General features: G+C 40.0%; 2 protein-coding genes across 2 annotated transcripts; both read right to left on the reverse strand.

The window, feature by feature from the left end:
* Nucleotides 1–2371: 2371 nt before the first annotated feature.
* polr2k (RNA polymerase II, I and III subunit K) lies at nt 2372–5291 on the reverse strand. Its single transcript, XM_088327851.1, has 4 exons — nt 5191–5291; nt 4954–5021; nt 2564–2656; nt 2372–2467 (listed from the first exon to the last, which is right to left on the reverse strand). The coding sequence occupies exons 2-4, from the start codon at nt 5012–5014 to the stop codon at nt 2445–2447; spliced, it is 177 nt and encodes a 58-aa protein (XP_088183977.1). The 5' UTR covers nt 5015–5021; nt 5191–5291; the 3' UTR covers nt 2372–2444.
* A 3290-nt stretch (nt 5292–8581) lies between these two features.
* Nucleotides 8582–24556, reverse strand: LOC148371404 (gasdermin-E-like). Its single transcript, XM_088329467.1, has 11 exons — nt 24218–24556; nt 21816–21859; nt 21239–21458; nt 19505–19697; nt 17165–17342; nt 14542–14662; nt 14161–14295; nt 12718–12839; nt 12559–12655; nt 12401–12471; nt 8582–9596 (listed from the first exon to the last, which is right to left on the reverse strand). The coding sequence occupies exons 3-11, from the start codon at nt 21447–21449 to the stop codon at nt 9378–9380; spliced, it is 1347 nt and encodes a 448-aa protein (XP_088185593.1). The 5' UTR covers nt 21450–21458; nt 21816–21859; nt 24218–24556; the 3' UTR covers nt 8582–9377.
* Between the last annotated feature and the right edge of the window lie 733 nt (nt 24557–25289).

The raw sequence follows: 25289 nt of genomic DNA on the forward strand, positions 1-25289 counted from the left end.
TTGTATGAGTTGATGAGTTTTTAAAAATGATTTAAATGTTTAAAAATAAAAAGCACTGATTTTCATTAAGGATGTTTTATTTTTTAATAAAAAGTATCAGTCAGTTACTTTCCTTCTGTTGATTTTACTTAGTACTGAACTAAAGTATGCTATTGTCATTATTGTTGATGTCCAATACCAATGTTTATGAATATTAAATTATTTATAAAATTACTCTTGAGGGGATTTTTTGAAATGGGGTGCAGTTTTCTAGATCTGTCATGTTTCTGGGCTGTCGCTGAGAAACAGAGTTTGAGCTCCTTCCAAAAATTTTCTATTGGGTTCAAGTCTGAAGACTGGCTGGGCCATGCTAGAACCTTAATATGCTTCTTACGGAGCCACTCCTTGGTTTTCCTGACTGTGTGCTTGAGGTCATTGTTGTGTCGGAAGACCCAACCACGACCCAGAGAGGAGTTTGTTCCCCAAAATTTCACAATACTTGGCTCCAGGCTTCCTTTCTTTAATGCACTGCACTCGTCCTGTCCCATGTGCAGAAAAAGGCCTTCAAAGCATGATGCTACCCAATGTTTCACAGTAGGGATGGTGTTCTTCAGATTGTACTCCTCATTCTTCTTCCTCCAAACACGCTTAGTGGAATTATCACCAAAAAGTCATTTTTTTGGTCTCATCGGACCACAAAACTTCCATTACTCCTCTGTATAATCCAAATGACCACATGCAAACTTAAGAAGGGCCTTGACATGTGCAGGTTTAAGCAGGGGAACCTTTTGTGCCATGCATGATTTCAAACATGATGTCTTAATGTATTACTGACAGTAACCTTGGAAATCGTGGTCCCAGCTCTTTTCATGTCATTGACTAACTCCTGTCGAGTAGTTGTGGTCTTATTCCTCAACTTTCTTAGAATCATTTAGACCCCACAAGGTGATAAATTGCATAGGGCTCCACTCTGATCAAGAGTGACCGTAATGTTTAGATTCTTCCATTTTCTAATGATTGCTCCAACAGTGAACCTTTTTCACCAAGCGGCTTGGCAATTGCTCCATAGCCCTTTCCAGCCTTGTGGAGGTGTACAATATCGTTTCTGGTGTCTTTGGACTGTTCTTTGGTCTTCGCCATGTTACAAGTTCATGTCTTACTGATTGTATGGGGTGGACGGAGTCTTTATGCAGATAACAACCTCAAACAGGTCCATCTGATTCAGGATGATACATGGAGTGCAGGCAGGGATGGGTAGGGTTACTTTGACTGGATTACTTTTGGATTACTCCAATACCAAATATGCTAATAAAAGACGAAAGAAACTAAATATGAATAAAATGAATAAATTTTGTGCAGGCTTGGGGAGTAAAGGAATACATGGAACGGCAAAAATGATGTTGGCAAGCTGTTTGGATTTATTTTCATTTTGTTTCTGTCGCATTTTATGTTCGTTTTGCCGGAGATCAAAGCCAGGAGAGAAAGCTTACCACGTGTTGTGAGTCATAATTTTATTCATATTTAGTGTCTTTTGTCTTTTATTAGCATATTTGGTATTGGAGTAATCCAAAAGTAATTGAAAGTAATCACGTTAAAGTAACCCTATCCAATCCTGAGTGCGGGTGGACTTCTAATGGGCATACTATCAGGTCTTTCAGGTTCAAAATTCTAGATGATGCACAGGTGTTCAAATACTTGTTTGCAGCTGTATTTCACAAATAAATTGTTAAAAATTCTTGCACTGTGATTTCTGGATTTTTCATTTTAGTTTCTCTCTCACAGTGGGACATGCACCTACGATAAAATTTTCATACCCCTCCATGATTTGTAAGTGGGAGAAATAGCAAAACAGCAGGGTGTTCAAATACTTACTTTCATCACTGTACAAGTAGACCAATCAACAAAATGAAGACTTACCTTATAAGGGGTGCCTAATTCAGTATTTCAAATTCAACAAATTCCAATTGGACGATTCAAGCAATATTTCACAAGTTTCTTACCAAATAACACTTCACACAGGGTGTTACAAAAAGTTGATATCCTTTGTAGAATGTTAATTATAATAAACATATGTATATAAAAAGGAAAAAAAATGGTAATCTGCTAGCGACTTTTAGCCAAGCTATGCTTCAGCTAGATTCCTGACTTGACGTTTGCCCTGAATCTCATATTCAATATTTGTCAAATAGATCACCTAATCCACATTGCTTTAAATTTCTCATTCAGATTTGAAAGAATAAATCCTATAGTCTTCAACATTAATACTGCCTTAAACTTTGAGAAATTTACATCTTAAAGGGCACGTTCTTTGGATGCACCCTGTTCCCTCAAATTCCAGGTTTTGAAGGATTACGAGAGAACACTGACAATTAAAAAAAAAACACAGCGTGACTTCAGTTTATTGTGGGCCATTGCCACTTTTATTCACACACACACAAAAACAAAACAGAAAAAATAAATCAACTTCACCGGGCATCAAAAACAACCACTAAAATGACCAGTTAAGGAATAAAAGACTCATATAATTCATACATTAGGTTCATGAATACATACATTATTGTTTATAAAGATAACAAAAGGATACATCGATTTGTTCTCTTTTTGTACATGATTCTGTAGCCGCAGTCCCTGCACCGGATCGGATCTCGGGCCTTAATTTCGTTTTCAGTGTGGCATTCTGCAAACACAAATAAAATAATTGTAATAATTTAACTGAGTGTAAAATATATTATGTCGGAATTGTGACTAGTGTGGTTGTGTTTGCTTCTCGGATGATAGTGTGTTGGGGGAGTCGCGTTTCATCTGTCCAAATGTTGAATTCGTTTCGGTTTTACAGTGTTAGTACACCTTTTTCATGGACAAAATCAAGCACTTTTTAGGAACTTTCAAGGCCAATTTTCCAATATATCCAGTACTCGGTATCTTGTTCTCTTCACCTGTCCTCTTGAGCGTGATGCGTTGGGGGCAATGACGTATCACATGACAACGCCATACTAATGCCAGCTGCCATTGGTCCCCAGAGCAAGTGTCTCTACGTCATTTTTCAAGGAGGATGAATTTTTCTATTGAGTCAAGACTGACAAGAAACATGGCAACAATTTCAAACTATTACAAGCACTTCACCCCAAATTCAAGCACTTCACCCCAAATTCAAGCACTTCTCAGACCGTAAAAAATTCAAAAATTTTCAAGGATTTCACGCACCTTTACGATCCCTGTTAATAGGGCTGCACTATTTTGGGAAAAAAAAACAACGATTGCAATTTTTCAGCTCAGTATTCACGTTCTTGATGATATATATATATATATATATATATATTGAAGGGCATTTCTGTGAGTTTTGCTTTTTGTGCCCACTGATCAAAGTGACATTCTTTAACCTTAAGAAAATCGTTTTCAGGGGGGCTTTTTTATGGTTGCTGTCTGTTGACCATCATTTACTTAATTCCTCAATCGATGCAAGCACCGAGTAAGTACAAGGGGCAAACTTACCTCGAAATAACATAATTGATGAGAGTATATGACGGTAACAAAATAACACATAGAAATAAAAATAGAACTGCAGTTGAATGAATGTTTCTTATTGCGATTATACAAAAGTACAACAAAATTAGAGAGCTTCTTTCAAAGTTAGAAAACATCCGTTTTATGAGTTACGGATCTGGCTTTGGTGAGGTACAGGCTCGGCAGTGGTGGCTTGTTGCCTAGCTATACCAGTAACCCGGGCCAGCAGCCTCGCTATTGCTTTCTCTCCCGGCACCACCTCAGTCGCTTTCTGGGACGTGACAATCCACAGAGCACCAGCTGATGATCACCATTTCTTTGTGCTCTTCTGACTTTCCTCAGACTCAGATTTCATGGATTAATATATTTTCAACGTAACGAACCGCTAAAGCTACTAGCTGTCGGGTTGCTCTGCTGTTTGTTTGCCCCTAATGTGCGCTATTCACAAGTAAGTTCTCATGCACATGTAAACTTGATTTTAATTCATATGCACTGCCTTAAAAACCCGATTCCTAGAGGAAATTTCACAAAAGATCCAGCCCGACCTGACCACCGGGTATAAAAGCCTGAATCAGTCCGAGCCCGACCAATTAATTACATTTGAGGGACCGGAGTTAACCTGAAGCTGCGGCACTGAGTGTACTAAGGTGCCAAAGTGCACATTTGAATTGAAGGACCGAAAACGAAATAAACCCAAATCCACAGTGTGAACTTCCCCCGGTTACTTGACAATAATATTACTTAAGTAGTGGCAAAAAGTACTCATTCATATGTTTACTTAAGTCAAAGTACGTGTTCCAATAAGCGTGCATGCTGTGGATATCCTTCATGGAAAAAAACGGCTAGCGAGAAGCCCTGGCCGATTTGATGATAGAGATTTCATGCTGGAACCTTGCCCGACACGCGGGCCAGATTCATGCCCAAGATCTTACATCGATTGTAAATCCAGACCTGCATGACCGCAAGGTGGATTTATATAGGACGCCAACTCATCCACCACTGCACGTTTGTCACACACAGCCACAATGATATAAAAAACATCTGAATTTGTATTTAACCCTGATGTCGTTTTAGGAATTAGAACCACTGACTGCTGTCATTTGGTCATTGACCTGGGTCTAGCTCAGTTGTGACCACCCAAAAGAAATGAAGATCACTCTAAATGGTTGATACAACATCCTATCAAACATGTGCACTCATAACCATATATTTCCATTGTGATTAAATTGTATGGCCACTGAGGCAAATATTTATACATTTGAAACAGCTCACTGGAGACCCTAACAACACATAAGGGTTAAAAAGAGTCGCTGACCCAGATCATTTTAGTTCTAAAACATGTATTTATTACACAATCTTAAGATGGAGAATGGTTTGTGTGGAAATAGGAATTAAGAATGTATTTTAACATCCTGCCAACTATTATTAAAATATGTAACGTCACTCCATATAATGGATAAGTATAATTACCTCCACATATATAAAACATGGGCTGCTGTCTTGGTGGCTGCGCATCTTGCTGGGTCTCCATCTTTAATCTTGAAAATACAAGAACGTGCGCTAGCATAGTTAGCACAACATTAGCACAGAATAACAAGATAGATCGAGCACACTAGACAGTTTAGCTTTTGAAACCACAGAAAATAGCTAAACTATGATAAATTGATCTAAAGGAACCATAAATAAGAAAAGACGTCAAATAATCACCCAATTTATCCAAATAGACGACGGGTGCAATACAGTCACTCTGCTGACACAAGGTATTACGCGCATGCGTAGTGACAGGGAGGTCGCTTCAACAACGTGGCTTGTGATTGGACAAAACCAAATTCTTCAAAGAAAGTAGCAAAAATATGTTGGGGTTTATTTCTTTAGCCTTATATTTTATAAAATAATGCTGATGATATAATTTTCATTTAATAATTTCTATTTTACACATATTTTTCCCCCACAAGCACCATTTTTGGTATCCTTTATTTTATATATTTTTTTAATTACCTGTTTACGGCGAAATGCCACGTCTAATCTTGTTTGAAATAATATTCACTCGTTACTTATCGACGACAAAGACAATTTGGAGTCTAATTCTAACGTTTACCTGCTGTCGTGCCACGAAAGACACTTCATACTAATATGGCTTCTGATTGGTCAAAAAGAAAGCTTCAGCAAAGATAATGAACGTGTAGATAAACATGTATTCCTTATCTATGTTTTGAGAAATGTTTTATTGTTTCTTTCCTCACACTTCTTTTAGGAAAGCCAAGTCAAGTCAAGTCATGTCTATTTACATAGCCCTTAATCACAGAGTCTCAAAGGGCTGCACAGATCAAATACTATTGCAAACTACAGACTATTATGACACCATCCCCTCATCTAAAACCTACAAATCTCAAACATATAATCAACAAAAAATATAGGTTATTCATATGCAATAGAGTAGAAGTGTGTTTTAAGCTAAGATTTAAACATTTCCACTGAGGTTGCAGATCAGTTCTCAGGGGGAAGAGCATTCCACAGCACCGGAGCCCGAATGCAGAACGCTCTCGAACCTGCGGATCTCTTCTTGGCCTTTGGGATCACGAGTAGACCAGCGTTTTCAGAGCGAAGGCTCCGGACCGGAACATAGGGGGAAATTAAATTTTAGCAATATTGCGAAGATGGAAATAAGCTGTTCAAGTAATATTCTTAACGTGTGTTTAAAGGGACAGATCGGTGTCAAATGTGACACCTAAATTTTTGACTGAGTCACTCTGGGTGATATTACATTTGTCAATGTTCAGAGACATTTTTGACAACAAGTCACGGCAATCAAATGGACCAATAACTACCATTTCGGTCTTTTCAGAGTTAAGGCGCAAGAAGTTGAGTGACATCCACTCTTTTATCTCAGAGAGGCAGGCCTCCAAATTTCCACAGTTTAGTGTGGCAGATTCCTCCATCGGAAGATATAGTTGAGTGTCATCTGCGTAGCAATGGAAACTGATATTATACTTGCGAATAATATCACCTAATGGAGTCATGTAAATGCTGAAAAGAAGGGGGCCAAGTACTGAACTGCGCAACACCACAGGTAACACTAAAGGGCTCAGATGTCATTTCACCATATTTAACACAATGCGTCCTATCTGAGAGGTAGGATCTGAACCATAAGAGGACGGTTCCTGAGTGACCAATCCATTTTTCCTACCGTTCTAGTAAGATATTATGGTCCACAGTGTCAAAAGCAGACCTAAGGTCCAGCAGCAGTTGGAGTGATAGAGCGCCGAAGTCCATTGCCAGTAGAGGATCATTGGTTACCTTAATCAGGGCTGTCTCAGTAGAGCGGTTAGCCCTGAATCCTGGTTGCATTGATTCGAAAAGATTGTTCTCGGATATAAAATAATTCAGCTGCTGTGCCACTACTTTTTCAAGTACTTTAGAAAGAAACGGTAGGTTTGACACAGGTCTATAATTACACAAGCTTTCTGGATCATGGTTGGGTCGTTTCAGTGTAGGTTTGATAACAGCGGACTCAAAAGCCGCTGGAACTACATCTGAGGAGAGTGGTATGTTTATAATATTTAGAAATGAAGGTCCAAGGACCCCAAAAAGACCTTCAGCGAAGCCATAACATTTTTGTCCTATTTTTTTTCTCTGAAGTTTTTTTAATTACATGTTTATCCGTGTCTCGTCTCGTTTAAAAGAATATAGTTTAGTTTGTTATCAAGGATCATGACGACAACAAGGGTAGTGATTGGTCAGAAAGAACGCTCCAGTGAAGACATTCAGTCAGTTTCTACTTAAAATGAGAAATGAAATTGACAAGAACGATTGAAATGTTAAAAATATATGAATAAATATGAATAAAATATATTGTAATGAATACAGTCACACCTGCGACCACAGGAGGGCGGTATTCAGTAATTCTATGCAATGCACGGTGAATGCTTTGATGAACCAGAGCCGAGATAGTTTAAAATCAAGAAATAATGCACACTTCTCTTTCTTGTCAATACTAGTTTAAGTTACTGACGTATTTTAGACATTTCAAACTAAATAGAACGATGCGTATATTTTAGTGGTGTAAGCCATTTTATTTTGTGCCTCATAAGCAAATATGTTTGCGTCATTGCACATTTCGTTGTACCCTTACCTGGCAAGCAGCTCATCTGCACAACACAGAAATATCATAAACACATAACGTCATTAAATTAATTCAGAATGGCAGTGCACTGAGCATTGTTAGCACGGACAAAGGAATTCTTGAAAACTAAATGGAGTTAGGATGTTTAATCACCCAAATTTGAATTTGGAGCGACGTGTTCAAACCCTAATCTCCCTGTGAACATGTTTTTGGTAAATTCCAGCCCCAACAGGCTGTACTTATTAAGATCTATCCAGAAAACAAATAGCAATCATTCGTGAAATGAACACTACACAATGGTTATACTTAATAATAACTTTTTTTTTTTTTTCCACGGTAAAGTAATATATAAAGTAGTTAACCAAACAAGAAATCCAAGTGCATAAAAACGTTCATAAATTGTCACGGTTGCCATGGCGCCCAATTGGCCCCGCCCTGCCTATGTGGCACCAGCTGCGGCTCGTTGACAGATTGGCTTCCCTGCTATTTAAACCCAGTCCTGTCAATCTCCTTTCGTCAGCCCGTCAACGAACATCTGCCCCGCAAAACGTTGGTTTCGACTTGGTCCGGTATTGTTCCCGTTTATTTTGTCCTGTTTAATTTCGGTTTCCAGTTTTGTTTTCGTCTATTTTTCTCCCGTTTATTATTTTCTCCAGTTTTCGTTCCCGTCTAGCTTGTCCTGTTTATTTTCGATATCCTGATACATTATCTATCCTGTCTGTCCCGTCCTGTCCGGTATCCACCCCATCTGTCCAATATCAACTCGGGCAATTGGAATTGATCTCGTTGGTCCCTGGCCTCCTGTCTTTCCACGCCAGACCGCTGCCTAACACTCATGACTCCCCATTTCCCGTAAAACAAAAGGCTTGAGTGAAAACGTAACGCATTTGGGTCCTGATCCCGTTCTGGTTCCTGACATAAATGAAGTCATGGTAATTTAACAAAGTATAAATAACTGACAATTCAAGACATATCTGAGATAACATGATACAGTTTATACAAGTGCAGACATTCAACATTGCCGGAATTATTAGTTACATTTTTTTGAATACCTCAAGTCAAAAGCAGCTTTAATAAAGTTAGAACTCAAGAAACTAACAATCAGATCATTTTAGCTGACAAGATATTTTCTGCTTCAGAACAGAAATGATAAAGAACTAAAAATATATTTTTCCACTTAAAAGTACTTCTGTGGTCTATTCTCTCAATCACTCAAAACTAGCATATGAACTCACTTTAGTAAGTAATATATATATATATATATATATATATATATATATATATATATATATATTTTTTTTTTTAAATACAGTATATGTATCGGTATACAAGAATACATCGGTTTACCAGAATATTGAAAGATATAGTGAGAATTTTAAGAGACAGCGTGCATTATTTGACCATTGGATGCCGCCGTATTGTGACGTACAACCCAAAAAAGTGCTAAAAAGTACAAAGAAGAATAAAAATTATGGCGACTCAAAGTGACCAGAAAGAGCCATTTCTTTTCTATTTGTTTTGCCCAGCTTTCAGTGTGATTTTTGTTCTTTGTTATGTCTTCCCCCTCTAGTTGAGGATCATGCAGTGTGAAATAAAAGCAAATTTCTTGACCTATGAGTATTTAAAAATGCACATTACAATGATAGTTTATGCATTTTCGCTAATTTTGGAAATCAACACGGATTTTTAAATGAATAAAGTAAAGAGTTGCTAAATAATTCACACTGCCCTTTCAAACAATACAGGAAAAGAAATCTTGTTTCTGTTCACTTCACAGTAGAGACAATCCATGCGTGCTGAGGTGGAGGACCAAGAGGTGCATTTGACTTTCTTCTCCCGTTTTGAGGCTCAGCTGCTTGCTGTCGACATTAAGAGTCAAGTCGATGGAGTCGAGAAGGTTCTTGACGTGTTGCAAATCTTCTTTTTCCTGCAGCCGAGCTGGAAAATGATTGAGGGGCAGAACTCCACGATTTGCCTTCATCAGGGTCAACTAGAAAATAGGAAGACAATGAATAGGGATATCCATCCTGGTACCGTTGCAGCTATAGCCATCAATGGGAGTGAATGATTTAACACCAGCAGAGGGCCGTCAGGGCCTGTAAAGCCTTCTCTGCTGGGCTGAAAATATCTGAATCATCTGATGTTATTTATAGTTTGTCCATCAATGCTTATTGAATGATTACAAAATTTCTGTCTGTTTCCTTTCATTGACTCTCTGGTTGTGTCATATTTAGGCATTTACATATTTCATCCATAAGTTGTTGCTAGGCTCAGTAATTGACCAAAGAATCCTGAAGGCAGTTTAACAAAACGTCATTATTGGTTTAGCCCAGGGGTAGGCAACCCCAAATGTTGAACGAGCCATTTTGGACGAAAAAAAAACAAACGGAAGCTGCAAAATAATTAAAAGCTTTACATAAGCCTTGTAATCTATATGAGCTATAATAGCATACTGTCAAAATGACTACACTAAATTCAGCGCATACTGTACATGTCATGCCCTGCGCGGTTGTCATGGCGCCCAGCTGGCCCCGCCCCTTGACACCGGCTGAGACGCATTGGACTGATTGCTCTTGGAGTACTTATGCGCGCTCCTTTGTACTGTGCGTTGCTGGAACGTTTGTTAGACCTGGTTAAACTCCGTGAGACTTCTGTTAAAACCTGTTAAATGCCTAGTTCAGTGAATCTGCCCGTATTTGATCCTGTTTTGTTTTTGGTCTGATCTGTTTGTTTGTTTTTGACAACTTGTCTTTTGTTTGGATTTCTAATCCACTCCGCGACCATTGATCCCCGGATCGAGTGTGCGCACCCTCTTCATCCTTCCCCTAATAAATTGTGAGTACGTCCACGCGAATGGGTCCTTTTTTCCTGTTTCCCGCTCCGCTTTGTGACAGTACAGAATGATGCAGCAGCCTTATCTTTTCTCTCTCTATTTTGACACTAAAAGCAGCCATCCTCAGGCCTGAGCAACAAAGCATAGATAATACTCCAAATGTCAAAAATCAGGAATCCCTTGCAAAAAAACGGCTACTTTGTTACTAAAAAGTGCTTTTGAAAGCAGTGGGCTCTTACCTATTTAATGAGACATCTGTGTTGAAAATAGGAGTGCGATGTTAAATTGTGACACTGCTCCTTTAAAAGGGGCGGAACTTCCTCGCCGCTCAGCTCAAACAGGAAATACGGGAGAGAGGATGTCTCAAAGTCACGTAGTAACACCCGGAGTTGAAATGAAAAATTTATTCCACACTTTTACAGCATTGGAAAAGACGGGGGTTGCCGACCTCGGTTTTAGCCAATCAGATTTCAAGTTGGAGAGGAAAGGTCAGCGGTTAAACAAACTGTGATCGTACCAACAGCCGTTAAACTTGAAGAGAACAAGCTGCACAAGGAAATATACTGTTGTGGTGATTTAGTAGCGAAAGGTTGGGCAACTCCGAAGCGAGAAAGCCCTTCGCAAGCGGGAAAAGGTTTTGTCCGCCACATTCAGACTAGCGGTAAGGTCATAAGCATGATCCCAAGCCCAACTTCACCCAATCCAAATTTCGAGCCAGGTCAGACCAAAAATGTCAATCTTTACATTCGGGTCAGGTCAAGCTTCACTTTAGCAGGCTTTTTTTTAGCTATCCACCTTTCACTGTTCTTCTTTGTTGCTGTTCCTAAAGCCTCGCCTAATCTTGATTTTGTTACAGAAGACAGGATTTAAGTGTTGCGCGTTTTCCGTACGAAATAATCTCTCCTTCACCGGAGTCTCACGATTTGTCAATTGCCCTCACCTGCGCTCACTCTTTCAGACCCAGCTGCCACTCGTTCCCTAATTAGCCCTTCTCCTTTTTAAGCACGTCATTATCGTTCACTCCTTGTCAGTCTGTCAGCGAACCTCAGCGCATGCCAGGCAACCACTTTTGACTGTGGATCCCATTTTGATCCTGACCTGTTCCTGTACCGATCCCCGCTACGTTCCCCTGTCCTGGCTACCCGTATCCTGCCAGATTCCGTCCCATGTTTCCTGTATCAATCCCCGATCCACGCTCCAATCTCCTGTCCCGGCTACCCGTATCTTGCCCGATTCCGTCCGGTTTCCTGTATCGATTCCCGATCCACATTCCGTTCTCCTGTCCCTGCTACCCGTAACCTGCCTGATTCCGTCCCCTGTTTTCCTGCATCGATGCTCGACCACGCTTCGCTCTCCTGTACCGGCTTCCTGACTTGTTCCGATCCATGATCACACTTCGTTCTTCGGCCCCGCCTGTCCGCCTCGCCATCTGCCATCATGGAAATCCTGTTCCACCTGTCCAGCGAGCACCAGATCACTGTCTTTTCCCCTGTCCCCGACTTCTCCGATCCCTTAATAAAGCATTGTGTGAAACGTTTCGCATTTGGGTCCACCGCTTGTTTCGGTTGTGACAGAGTCCCCACAAATAAATGTAACTTCCAAGAGCCAGCTCGTAGAGGTGGTTCATTTGTGAACAACACATCACTAATTCAGACTGGAACTGAAGGCCAAGGTGTAAAATAATTGAGTTTCAGTAGAAAAATAAAAAACACAATAAATTAGGAAAAAATGATTGGACTAAATATTGTTTTTTCTCCTTTGCACAGTCTCGTGAGAGCTGCTACCGTGTCAAACCGTTTTTAAGGGTTATTTTTACCTCATGTGGGGTTCAGATCACGGTATGGTTTAATGGTAGTTTGTGCAGCCCTTCGGGACTCTTTGTGATAAAGGGCTGTACATAAAAACATGACTGGATTTGTATAGCCTTCAACACCATTGAATGCGATAAAAGAAAAGCTTACCAGTTCGCTGAAGTGGTATAAGAAATCTGGATGACTTTCACTTAAGAGGTGTAACGTTTCATCAGGCAATGCTAAGAAAATAACAAAACAAAAGCTCTCAAATGACTGTTTTAAAACCCTGAGAGGAAAACTATTTGTGATATCCATCTTCCTCTCACCTTCTAAGGCACTAACCAACAGATGTGCAGCATTCTGGTAAGTGGCAGCACCGTCCACAAAGTCTTGCGTCTCTGTGTCGCAGCAAAATTCCTCCAGCTGAAAGAGAGCCGAGTCGATTCTAAAATCTGGGTTTATTCTCAGGGTTAGGGTCAGCTTACCTTGAACTGCAGATGCGACAGGGTCATCCTGTCCTTCAGAATATGTTTCATTTTGATAAACAAGGTACGTCTAAACGACCGGGAAAGCTCAGCGAGGGGAGAAAGATCGTCCAAAAGATCGCCTGAGAAAAAAATGATAGAACTCAGGCTGCTGCCTGATCTTATACTGTATGCAACAGGCCACTTAATGTTGAGTTACTTAGCGACCAACCTCCCAAAGATATGCAGTAGACCCTTGTCCCTGAATCCTGCACTCGGGTCGCTTGCCCTTACTTTATTTGGTCACGTATTTCCTGGCTCTATTTTCCACTCCCACTCCTGATTACCCCCCAATAACACATCTACCTCTTCACTACTCTGTTTCCTGAGCTCAATGCTAGTCCTTTGCCTATCTTGTCATGCCTACCATGTTGTGCCAGGGTACAGAACCCTCGTCTGCGCTTCTGGGCCTGCTGGACAGCTGTTGGACTGCCATCGTTTTTCAAAATGCCATCGCTTTCTTCCTAACCCTATTCCCCCGCCCAGGGTTGGGTAGGGTTACCTTAACTTGATTACTTTCAATTACTTTGGGATTACTCCACTACCAAATATGCTAATAAAAGATAAAAGAAACTAAATATGAATAAAATTACTAAATTTTGTGCAGGCTTGAGGAATAACGGAATACATGGAACGGCAAAAATGATGTTGGCAAGCTGTTTGGATTTATTTTCATTTTGTTTCTGTAGCATTTTATGTTAGTTTTGCCGGAGATCAAAGCCAGGAGAGAAAGCTTACCACGTGTTGTGAGTCATAATTTTATTCATATTTAGTTTCTTTTGTCTTTTATTAGCATATATGGTATTGGAGTAATCCAAAAGTAATTGAAAGTAATCAAGTAAAGAAACCCTACCCAACCCTGCCCCCGCATTCACCTGCTACTCCTCTCAACCAGCTCAAGTCACCAAAGGTAAATAAAATGTCATATTTCCTCCACATGTATATTTATTTATGATTTTATTTAATCATATGCACGCTTATCACACATGAGTATTTCTTACAATATGCCAATTGGGTATTTTAATGTTTTAATCTACAGCGCTGAGGGATTGGATGGCATTAGCGAAGTATTATAGTTTTATATCCCTCGCCATAAAGCAAATCCACTTTGCGATCCCCACCTTAGAACGGATTCATCTTGTATCCTAGGGGCCTGCTGTTGTGAAACATTTGGATAGATTCCTGAAATCAAGACTGGTAAATTTGAGCACAGACTCCTAAAATCTGTTTGAATATCTATTTTAGGTTACTATCACATTCCTTTTGATACCAGTTCCTGAATTATTCATTCATGAGTTGTCACTAAGGGGAATAAGAGAGGAAACTTTTTTCTCTTGTAATCCTAAGTTTCACTTCCCCTCTAAAACGAAAACAGCATCCAAGTCGGATAGGTCTGACACAAACCATTTTGTTGAGGATTTTCTTCAATAGTTTCATTGAAGCTCCTTCCGTCCACCACGTTCAAGTCCTCTTCAGATGACCAGGACTTCACCGTGTCGGCCTCAAAGCCCCCAATTTTGCCAGGCTGGAGAAGTATGCCTGCAATTAAAAGATAAAAGTAATTAAGACAGGCTTTGTTTTGTTATCATAAATCACTTTTCCTCCTCCTGAGTCCTTACAAATAAATGAATAACTAATGCAGTATAAGCCGTATGCATGTTTGCAAACTTGTTATAAAAACAAGGGGTCAGCTTTAATGCAGACAATTATTTTCCATATAAAGGATCAGATTTTTTCTAGAAGCAAATTTAAATTTCTGAATTTCCACAGAAATCACACACTCACTGAATTGTCCGTCTTTCTTTATTTTTAGTTCCAGGACGCTGTACGCGATGACGACATCGGATGGGATTTCCAAAGAAGTATTCATGTCCTTCTCAAAGTCATTGCTCTCCTTGATGCAGACCTAAAAACAACAAAAACTCATTTTTGACCACTGCCATAAAAAATAAAAGAGTCGTCCATAAACACAAAGGACTATATGTTGCACCTCACCTCCTGTTACTACTGTACCCAAAATGTGCAAGCCATCTTCCTGTACTGCTTCCTCATTAGTTTGACCATGCCCTCTGTTACTAACTGGACAAAACTCACACGTATAACATACCCAGCAGCTAAAATCATTGGCCTACCCAGTAATTCTCAAATAGTAATAGAATAAAGTGGGATTGCACCTTCACTACATTAGTGGGCAGCAGCGCTCCCATTGGAAGAGTGTGCGCTCGATGGTAAAGCATCCGCGCTTTGCACATGCATAGCCGAGAGAATGAGTATGAAGTGTAGACACGAAGTGCCGCAAACCCTCCACTGATCCGATGAAAAAATATTTAACAGGATTGAGAAGACAACCGGAGAGAGAGGAAAAGGAAAGTCTTACGAAAGCTAAGACGAGGAAGTTTATCAAAGTAAATGAGTGTAGCAGTCAGATTCACTGTGACTACTGTATTAGACAAGTAAATACTGGTGTGCTTGCCATGTTTTAAAATGTTGGCAGCGAACAGCATGTAGCCAAATATATTTAGCTGTCAGTCAATGACGTAACGCCAAAATCACACTAATAAGATGCTTGAGTTTTTTGACTGGGGGCGCAAGAGGTTTTTCTCTTCCAAGGGTTGGAGGGGGGTGGGGCTTATTTGATAGAGAGTAATTGAAAAGTGATGCCCTAAACACACACGCGCACACACACACACACACACACACACACACACACCTCAGACTTAAATAAAAGGTCCACAATAGTCAAGGATATCACTCAGTCAATACACCAATACTTCATTCTGCTATCATCAGGGCACAGATACAGGTCAAAGAAAATCAGGAGGGTCCGCCACAGGAAAAGCCTGATCCCCATTGTTATTACCTTCCTAAACAACAAGCCCTGCTGCCACATTCAACCAGTCTTCCCTCGTTGTCCCACGCTGTCAGATATGTTTGTCATTCTGCTGCTTTTAGATGGATAACAACATAGTATAAGTTCATGACTCCAAACGGATTTTTAATATTTATTAAGCACAAGCACAGATTGTTTTATTATAGAGTACTTTTATTTATTCAAACGAATAGTCAGGCCTCTAAAAAGGATACAATTTTTGGTTTCCAAGTACAATAGAGGGCAGCACGTCGCCGCAGTGGTTAGCGCGTGTGCGGCACAGTTCTGAGGTCGTGGGAACCTCCTGCGTGGGTTCAAATCCAGCTACCGGCCCTTCTGTGCGGAGTTTGTATGTTCTCCCTATGCTTGCATGGGTTTCCTCCGGGCACTCCGGTTTCCTCCCACATTCCAAAGACATGCATTTCAGGTGAATTGGCCGGTCCAAATTGTCCCTAGGTGTGACTGAGCGAGTGAGTTGTCTGTCCCTGTGTGCCCTGCGATTGGCTGGCAACCAGTTCAGGGTGTCCCCTGCCCACTGCCCGGAGATGGCTGGGATGGGCTCCAGCCCCTAATAAGGATAAGCGGTACAGCTAATGAGATGAGAAGTATAATAGAGTATTTAATAGTAAAAAAACAACAATAAAAACAGTAATACCCTGTTTTTAGTGGGGGTTGCATTCCAGCAAAGTCTTGTGATAGTCTAAAATCCACAAAATAAAAACATGTATTTATTTAATATCAGTACCTTATAATACATGTGACTGTGACAAAAAACAACTATATATCTACAAATAAAATCACAGAACACAGAATGGCAGTTGAATGAATGAACAAATATTTTGTTGTTGTCATACAATAAAATTGAAGGGTGTAATTGTACGAAAGCAATAGACAGAGCAGCTGGCTAGCATCAGATATTCTCAGATTGATCCATGTCCCCGCGATGATACAATTGTGAAAAATGTATTAGATACCCGCAAGTTGTAGCTCCAGGTCATTTGTTTCATGGATAATGGATCTGGCATTGGTGAGATACAGGCTCAGCATGGGTGGCCTAAGATATTTGTTTCAAAGCCTAATGGTAGCAGTAGGCCAGACCTGCAGCCTCGCTATTGCTTTCTTCCCCAGATGCAGCCTCAGTCTCTTCCCGTACACGATAATAATCCACGAAGCTAAAATACTAGCTGCAGCCTTGCTTCTCAATTTCTTTTGGGTGGACACATTGACTTGTGCGCCATCCAGGATGTTTGACTGACAGCACAAACCAGCCTTGCACAGTCACCACTACCCAACACACAGCACCCTCTCTTACCTACCACCCGTGATAGCATTTGCTGTGTGCTGTGTGCAGCTGAACACAACGCAAGATGAAAAGCCGCCAAGTATCGAAAAGTAAACCGTTATACAGCGAGCTATTACTGTGATTGTAAAAAAATAAAGGTTTCTACTTCAAGGATTTTGCCTATCAGGGATTCTTTATGTCATATAACACCCCCTCCATCTCGATAAATGATGGTTCACTGGATTGGTATGGCTCACTTTCATGTTGGCCCCAAGCTGGCACAAGAGTCCCAGGGCGGCATGAACAGCACACTGATCCCTTTTAGTCAGGGTGACGGTGCAGTCGGTCGTGGTGAGGATCCTCTCCTTGACAACCGCCAGGACCTCCCATCGTTTCTCCAGTTGATTCACCAGAATGTGCTCCATGTCCACCAGCCTGGTGCAAAAAAAGAGATAAACATTAAGCTGAATTTAAGAGGCCGTGCGGAGGTTGCGAAATTCCAAAATATGGCCCAGCAGCTTGAGCTCTTGACTCAAAACCAGGGGGCCTCAAACTCACTTTACTTGGGGGCCGCCATAGTAGTAATGGGTCGCTTGCGGACGAAAAGGCTTTAAATGCCGGCTCTTTGAAGTGAACGATAAAAGCTGTCTCCTTTCAAAGTGCTCTTTCTTTCTCTCTCTCCTTTTCTCTCTAACCTGTTACCTCTTTCTCTTACTCTGTTTCCCCCTCTTTCTTACCTGCGCTCACTCTTTCTTTTTCTCATTTTTCTCTCTTTTGCTCTCCCTCTCTTTTACCAGCTCAGTAGCCTAGATGGTAGGGCGCCCGCTTTGAGACTGGGAGGTCGCTGGTTCGCGCCTCGGCCGAGTCATACCTAAGACTTATAACATTGGTAAAAATGGCGGCGCCCTCTGTTGGCTGCGGCTGCATCGGCTCGCTACAACGGGTCAGGTGTATCGACATTTCGTTCTGTGTACATTGTTACAAAGAATGACAATACAAAGGAAATTATTATTATTATTATTATTATTATTATCTGCGCTCTCTCTTATTCCCTCTTTCTCTCTCTAACATTGTCATATATAGCTTAAAGTTTTTACACAAAATAAGATCTAACAATAAAAGAACATTAAGAATCAATATGATAATAAACAAATCAATCAGTAACGAATAAATCCATAATTTGCGTGGGCTGCACTATAATTAAAGGGACGATGTGTAATCTTTGACCACTAGATTTCGCTATATTGTGTGGTGCAAAACTACTTCAGTGGTCTAAATTATTTTCTCACTCTCAGTCACTCAACATGAGCTTATAAAGTTTATTTAGTTAAGTAAAATATTTTTTAAAAACTACAGTATATGCAAAATTTTTTTACAAACAAATGTGTTATTTTAACACAATATAAATACAAGCTGCATGTCGTCCACCCAACACTATCAAATTATTAACTTTGGATTGCAAACATATCTGGATAATTAAATCACTAATTTGAAAATAAAATGTGCAGGCTGCTAAACACTGTTATTGTCAGCAAATACAATAATATATCAGTTTACCAGAATATTTGAAAATATAGTGAGAATTCAAAGTGACAGTGGTTATTATTTGACCACTAGATGTTAATGTATTGTGACGTGCAATTGAAAACGAGTGCTAAAAGACGAATGCAAACTTCAAAGATTCAAAGTGACCAAATTGCAGCATATTTGGCTAGCTTTACGCAAAATTGTAGTTTTTATTTTTTTTAGGTACCTGTAGCAGAAATTATGTTAGCTCCTTCTCTGTAAGCCTAATCTTAGGTAAAGTAAATGCAAATTTATCAGCTTATAAGTCATTTAAAATATGCACGATCACAGTTTTGTACTTGTATTTTTTCTCGTTTCCTTGTTACACTTTGTCCCTTTGAAACAGTGATGTCAAACATACATTGGATGATTGAATTCGGCCTGCCATAAATTCCAGAGTGTCATTGAAAGAAGCAAGTCTCCAGGTCATTTCTCTCAAAAGTTACGATTTAAAAGCAAACAAACGTGTGAACCTAATGCTATCTCCAGCCGCTAGAGGGCAGTGTTGAGTTTGTGAAGTGCGGCGAGTTGGTTCGGGTGTATAACTGAATTCACTCAACAATTAAAATAAACCAGTTGAAACATTCAAGAGGTAAAATAAAAAAATGTTCCCTATTATTTTTTAATAAATGTGTTGTCATCCTTGATTATAATATGTTGGGTAAATTAGTACTGCGACTGGCTGGCAAACAGTTGAAGGTGTCTCCTGCCCGCTCCTCAAAGATGGCTGGGATGGGGTCCAGCAACCCCTAGTGAGGATAAGCGGTGTGGATAATGGATGGATTAGTACATTAATAATGCTGAATGATACAGCAAATAACTGAAAAACAAAACTCAAAATTTGGAGTAAACATTCTCTCACTAATCTGACCAGCCTGAGTACAGATGGTCTGGATCGGGCCCCAGAGCAAAACTGAGTTTGACACATCTCCTTTAAAGAATCTAACAAAATGCGATTATATGAACTCCACAATACGCTTTGAAAAAAGGTGTTGGTTGGTGTTTGGTGACTGATCTAAATGATTTAGTACCTATTGTCGGAGTCTTGTAACAACCTGGCGACATCCACTTCCTCTTTCTTCAGTTTGCCGAAATCCGTTTGCAGTTTGGACGATCCCAAAGCCTCCAGTTTCATGTTCACAGAACCAATTTCTGCATCTAGCTTGCCGCTCAGTTTGTCTCCAAAAATCCCCGTGTATGCCACAAAGTCTTTCTTGGACACAGCTGAAATCAACAGTTAGGAAGTTTTAAAGCCAAAAGGAGGAATGATTTACAATGCCTAGCCAAAGTATTGGCCCCTGAGAACCTTTTATCATATTGTCACATTTTAGGCTTTGAACTTAAGAGTTAAAAAAAGTGAAACTATATTCTGAGATTCAACACCATAAAAACACAATCGTGAAGTGGAACCAAATTATTTCAACAGATCATAGTATCTTTACAATGACTAAAAAGTATTGGAACCATGTCGTCTCAGCTTATCCGACTCCAGAGGTTCCCCTTCTACATGAGCCAATGTCGACCTAAACAGAGTGTGCCATTAAGTCTCAGTTTCACTGCACGTGCTCGGTCTGTGAAAGAAGACACAATTATTAGGAAAACCAAAGATCACACCAGTCTGGTCTGGGATAAGGTTGTGGAGAATTTCCAAGCAGAAATGGGATACAAGAAGATTTTACAATATTCACACATCTCCTGGAGCACAGTGCAAGCAATTATATCCAAATGGAGAGAGCTTTAAACCACTGAAAACCTACTAAGATCTGGCCGTCCCTCTGAACTTTTGGCCCAAACAAGGAGAAAACGAATCAGAGAAGCAACAAATAGGTCATGATCACACTAGATGACCTGCAGTCATACACAGCTGAGGTGGGACAATCTGAGCATAAGACAACTATAAATTGTACTCTGCATGAATCTGCCTTTTATGGAAGAGTGGCAAGAAGAAAGCACTTTCTGAAAGAATTATATAGAAAGGCCCATTTGGCATTTGCATGAAACCACATGGTGGGCACTCATAACATTTGGAACAAGGTGCTCCGCCGGTCAGATGAGACCAAAATGGAACTTTATAGTCGGAATACAAAGTGTTACGCTTAGCGTAACACTGCATGTCACTCTGAAAACACCTACCCCACTGGCAAACGTGGTGGTGGCAGCATCATGCTTCGGATTTGATTTCTTCATCAGGGGCTGAAAGGTTCATTAGAGTTGATGGGAAGATGGATGGAGGCAAATACAGGGTGATTCTGGCATAAAATCAGTTGAAGTATGTAAGAGACCTGAGAATGGGGCACAGGTTCACCTTCCAACAAAGCAACGACCCTAAACACAAGGCAAGATCTACAATGTAATTGTTTAAAACTAACAAGATAAAGGGGTTAGAATGGTCCATACCTCGATTCTATAAAGCATCTGTGCTAAGATCTGTAAAATGCTATGCACAAATGATCACATCCATCCTTAAAGAACTTAAAAGGTTTTGCAAAAAGGAATGGGCAAATATTTCTGTTTCAAGATGTGCAAAACGTCTAGAGACATATCCATTAAGACTTGAGGCTATGATTGCAGGAAAAGGAACTTGTACAAAGGGGGACAATATTTTTAAGACGCTTAATTTTCAATTTTTTATTTGTTAGCACAATAAAAAAGGATTGTGTCTCACATGTTGTTGATTCTTGGAGTTTTTAATCTACAAGTTTGAAGCCTGAAATACGGCAAAAGTCCTTGGGGTGTCCAATACTTTTGCGAGGGACTGGACATACCTGGTGCAAGCCTATTATCTCCCAGCAACAAATCATTGAATTTAAAATCGGTGGGCTGGTATTTGGGTTTTTGCCAGACCCAAAACCGCTTGCGTTTGACGACCAGAGTCGTCGGAAGCAGTTTAGAAGAGTCGTTCATCCTCGAAACGGGGATCAGGCTTCCTTCAGGGTCCACCTGACGCACAAAGTTGGCGGTGGCCCTGGAAAACATTGCTCGATCCTTGACGGCACAGGAAGGAAATTGTCATTTATTTCTCTTAGAATGTTGCCTGACGTTTATAACGCCCCGTCACGTCCAGTGGTACACTCTGGGTCCCCTAACCCATCAAATCAAATCAAATGTATTTCTCAAGCATTTTTCAGGCAATTCATTTCCATTTAAAAGGGCTGTATAAAACATTTAGTGTAGAAAAAGATGATAAAATATTAAAGCCCTCAGTGTGTAATATTTGACCACTAGATGGCACTGTATTGTCTATAGCAGGGATCTTCTTTTGCAAACGTTGAGCAATATTTTTGTTCGTAACTACCACAAAGCGTACCCAGTTAAATATGATTTTCTAAAGTCGCAACTTACCTAGTTGGCAGGCTGAATAGCTCAAAATGTAGCTCCTTTGTTTGCTAGAAAGGTAAAGTAGGAAAAAAAACAAAAATGAGTAAAAACTCAACTAAAGAGCTGGATAGAAAGCTAAAAAAATACCTAGATAGCTAGCTAGACAAAAAGCCGAAACTTGGCTTGATAACTAGCAAAACGATCAAATGTTGGCGAGATAGCATGCATAAAATGTAAAAAGCGAACTAGAGAGCTTGCTAAATAGCTTAAGATGTAGAGGGTTGGTAGCCGATAAGCTAAAAAGGTTGCCAGATAGATAGCTAAATAAATAACAGCACATTTTTTGCTTATTCTCATAACTTGGAATTGACTATGTTGTATTATTACCAGGTCATTAAAAATAGAGTTGAATAGACTCAGTCTGCCATTAAAAAAAGACCCACCACTCATAAGCTATTTTCAGAACAGCTCCACGGGCACCTCAACTGTCCGTAAGGAGCACCCTAGAGACCTCTGGAGACCCCCTGCTCTAATACGAATGAAAAACAGTTCCAAATGAGCACAGCGTAGCAGCAAGATGCCAGACAAACATGGCTGCAACTACTAGGTGGGATTCTACTATGCAAAATAAATACAAATTTCTCCACCTATTATTTATTTTGGGGGGGATAAAAATCAAAATTTGGTATGATAGTTTATGTATTTTTGTCTAATAGGCAAATCAATGTTTTTTATTTTATTTTTTTACAGAATGAAAGTATTTTGTACCACTAGGAAGCACTAAATATCACTCTGTCCCTTTAAATGTGGTAAAAAAGCGAAAATATGCACACATAAGAAAAATTATGCAGTGTAAATACTTTTGAGATAAATTTAAAGGGACAGTGTGTATTACTTGACCACTAAATGTGCCTATCAAATATGATTTTCTATTAGGGTGGTTCAATCCCCCAAATTTAGAGATGTGTTGAACAATTTGACCCATTTACTCAAGTGCCATTAAAGGGGCATTCTGTATTATCCGACAATTTGCTGTCGCTGTATTGTGTCGAGCAACACAAAATGAGTGCCAAAAGCACAAGGAGGAAAACAAAGTACAGACACTCAAAGTTACCAAACCACGCATTTTTTCTTCAATTTTTTTTTGTGTGCAAGTTTTTATGTTTTCAGGTACCCGCAGCGGCAAGATGGAGGATAATTATGGCAACTCCCTCTAGGTGAGGTTCTGTTGTATTTTTTTGTAGTAGTATTTGTGTTTAATCGACTTCCAAAGGGTTTGATAGGATTTTTAATTTTGCTTTGGTTCATGTAAAATTTTTAAAAAAATGAATAACTACTTAGATTGTCTGGCTGGTTAAAAACATTGTTTCCCCCCATTTAGCCTTTATGTGATGTACCGTGTAAAATTCAATTATAGTAACATTTTAATAAAGATATGTAGCTCAAGGGTCTTTTGTTTTAAAGCCCCAACGTGTTATATTTGACCACTGGATGGCACAAGTGTTTGATGTTGCTACGCTGTGCCCTGTGACACTGGCTTTCGTTGACAAGACGCCAGTAAAACATGGCGGTGACTACTATGTAAGGACTCCACTATGTAAAAGGAATACAAATTTCTTGATTTCATAAATGAATAAATAAAAATGAACATTGGTATGATGGTAAAAATACATGAACTTTGCTTTGTGTTCAATGTTTGCTTTTACCCGAATAAAACTTTTTTGTACCACTAGGAGGCACTAAATACTACAAACTGTCCATTCAAAAGGCTGTTTTCATCAATTGAATGTAGTTTTTTTTAAGTTGAACAATGGCACTCTTCCATGGACTTTCATAATAACATATTCTCACCATAATACACTGGAGCCTCCACAGACTCTGTCGCTATGCTGCAAGTGACACTAGCCAAGCGGGGAGAGGGGGTCAAGAGCGGTGCTAGTGATCAAATGGACTGAACCATTTCAAGGCAGTGGAGTATTTCCATCGATGCGTTGTCTACATTTTTGTTTTTGTTTTACTCCTTTCATATTTTAGCTAGCGTGTTTTCATTATATTCGGGCTTATCCTGTCCTTTATTAAGGAAAATAGTTGCACTGTCTGCCATTTGTACACTCCTAAAAAGAATGTCCAATTCAGACACTTTTGAACAAACTTCCTCGAAAAATCCAGCCTTGACATTTTTTCGGATTCAGCTCCCACATCTTTGTACAGGAATCGCACGCAGTTATGTCTCCGCCCGCCGGCATACAGTAATGCCCGGCCATGGCGGGACTCGGCTGCTTTACTTTGCTAATAAGAACACAATGTATCGCAGACAGAAAGGATGCAATATGATAGTGGTCAATATACCTCTTAAAACAGATTGATACCAGAACCACAAGCCAAAGTTTTCCATTCTAACAGAGGCAATCACGCGACATACTCACCGAAGCGATATGCGAAGAAATAGACGAGCTTCAGCACCCACTGACCCTACTCACACAATTTCAAAAACTGTCGAAAAAACGCTAGAAAACGTATAAATTGACAGGAATGCATTCCAAGCAAGCATCTCTAAGGAGAATTGCGCGCAATGGCGACGGAGTTCGAAAAAGAGAGTTGCAGGAGGATCGTGATTGGAGCGCGTGTTGGCAGCAAAATGACACGTTCCTGTCTCGGAGCTCGCTTTTTGCCTCCACACACTTGGAGGAGGAACCACACTAAATTCAATTACTCACCATGCAGAGGAGCATAGTGGCTTAAAACAAGGGCATAGTTTTGGCTTTGGCGGAGAGGACAAGTTCCAGGGGTGTTACCATGGGGTCACGGATGGGCAGCGCCCACCAATGGACACGCTCAGCCCACCCAAAGAAAGCTGGATGTAGTAACGAGGGCAGTCTGGGGAGGGCGTATGCTATCTCAATAGAATAACCCCATTCCTTTATATTGTATATGTCGGCAGACACTAGCGCGAACCTTCCTGCGTCCTACAGCACACAGTCAGCTCAGTCCCCATGTAATGTGACCTTACTTACCTACGTGACTACATCAATTTAGCCGTGCAAATAGCAGGTATTTTGGAATAACAACTGTATCTGTGAAAGTGTTTGCTAGCTTTTTATTGAAACAATGGATATACGTAAGTGGAGATTCCTGTCTCCAGCCCACATGTTTTCAGTGGAACAAGAGAAGGAGGGAAAGTGTCCGAACTGGAGGACAGGGCTGCTCCCACTCAGATTAAGTTCTGCCAGTCGTAGTGATGGAAATTTAATTCCCTTTTTAGAGAAGTGGCACTTTTGGCTAAGCTCAATAAAAAGAGCCAGTTCTTTGGGCTCCAAACGGCTCTTCAGTTTTTTTCCGTTGCTTTCATCAATTTATTATCAATTATTATGTAAAGTTATACAACAAAAGTATCTAAAAAAAGGTTGGAATCAAAAACGAAAAAGAAAAAAAATGAAAAAAGTAACAAAATAAGGAAAAAATGAAATAAAAAAGGTAGAAAAGGAAAGAAAAATAAGT

The sequence above is a fragment of the Urocampus carinirostris genome, chromosome 2 (assembly GCF_059441175.1).
Source record: "Urocampus carinirostris isolate Australia breed hairy pipefish chromosome 2, RoL_Ucar_1.0, whole genome shotgun sequence".
In the NCBI taxonomy this organism is placed as follows: domain Eukaryota; kingdom Metazoa; phylum Chordata; class Actinopteri; order Syngnathiformes; family Syngnathidae; genus Urocampus; species Urocampus carinirostris.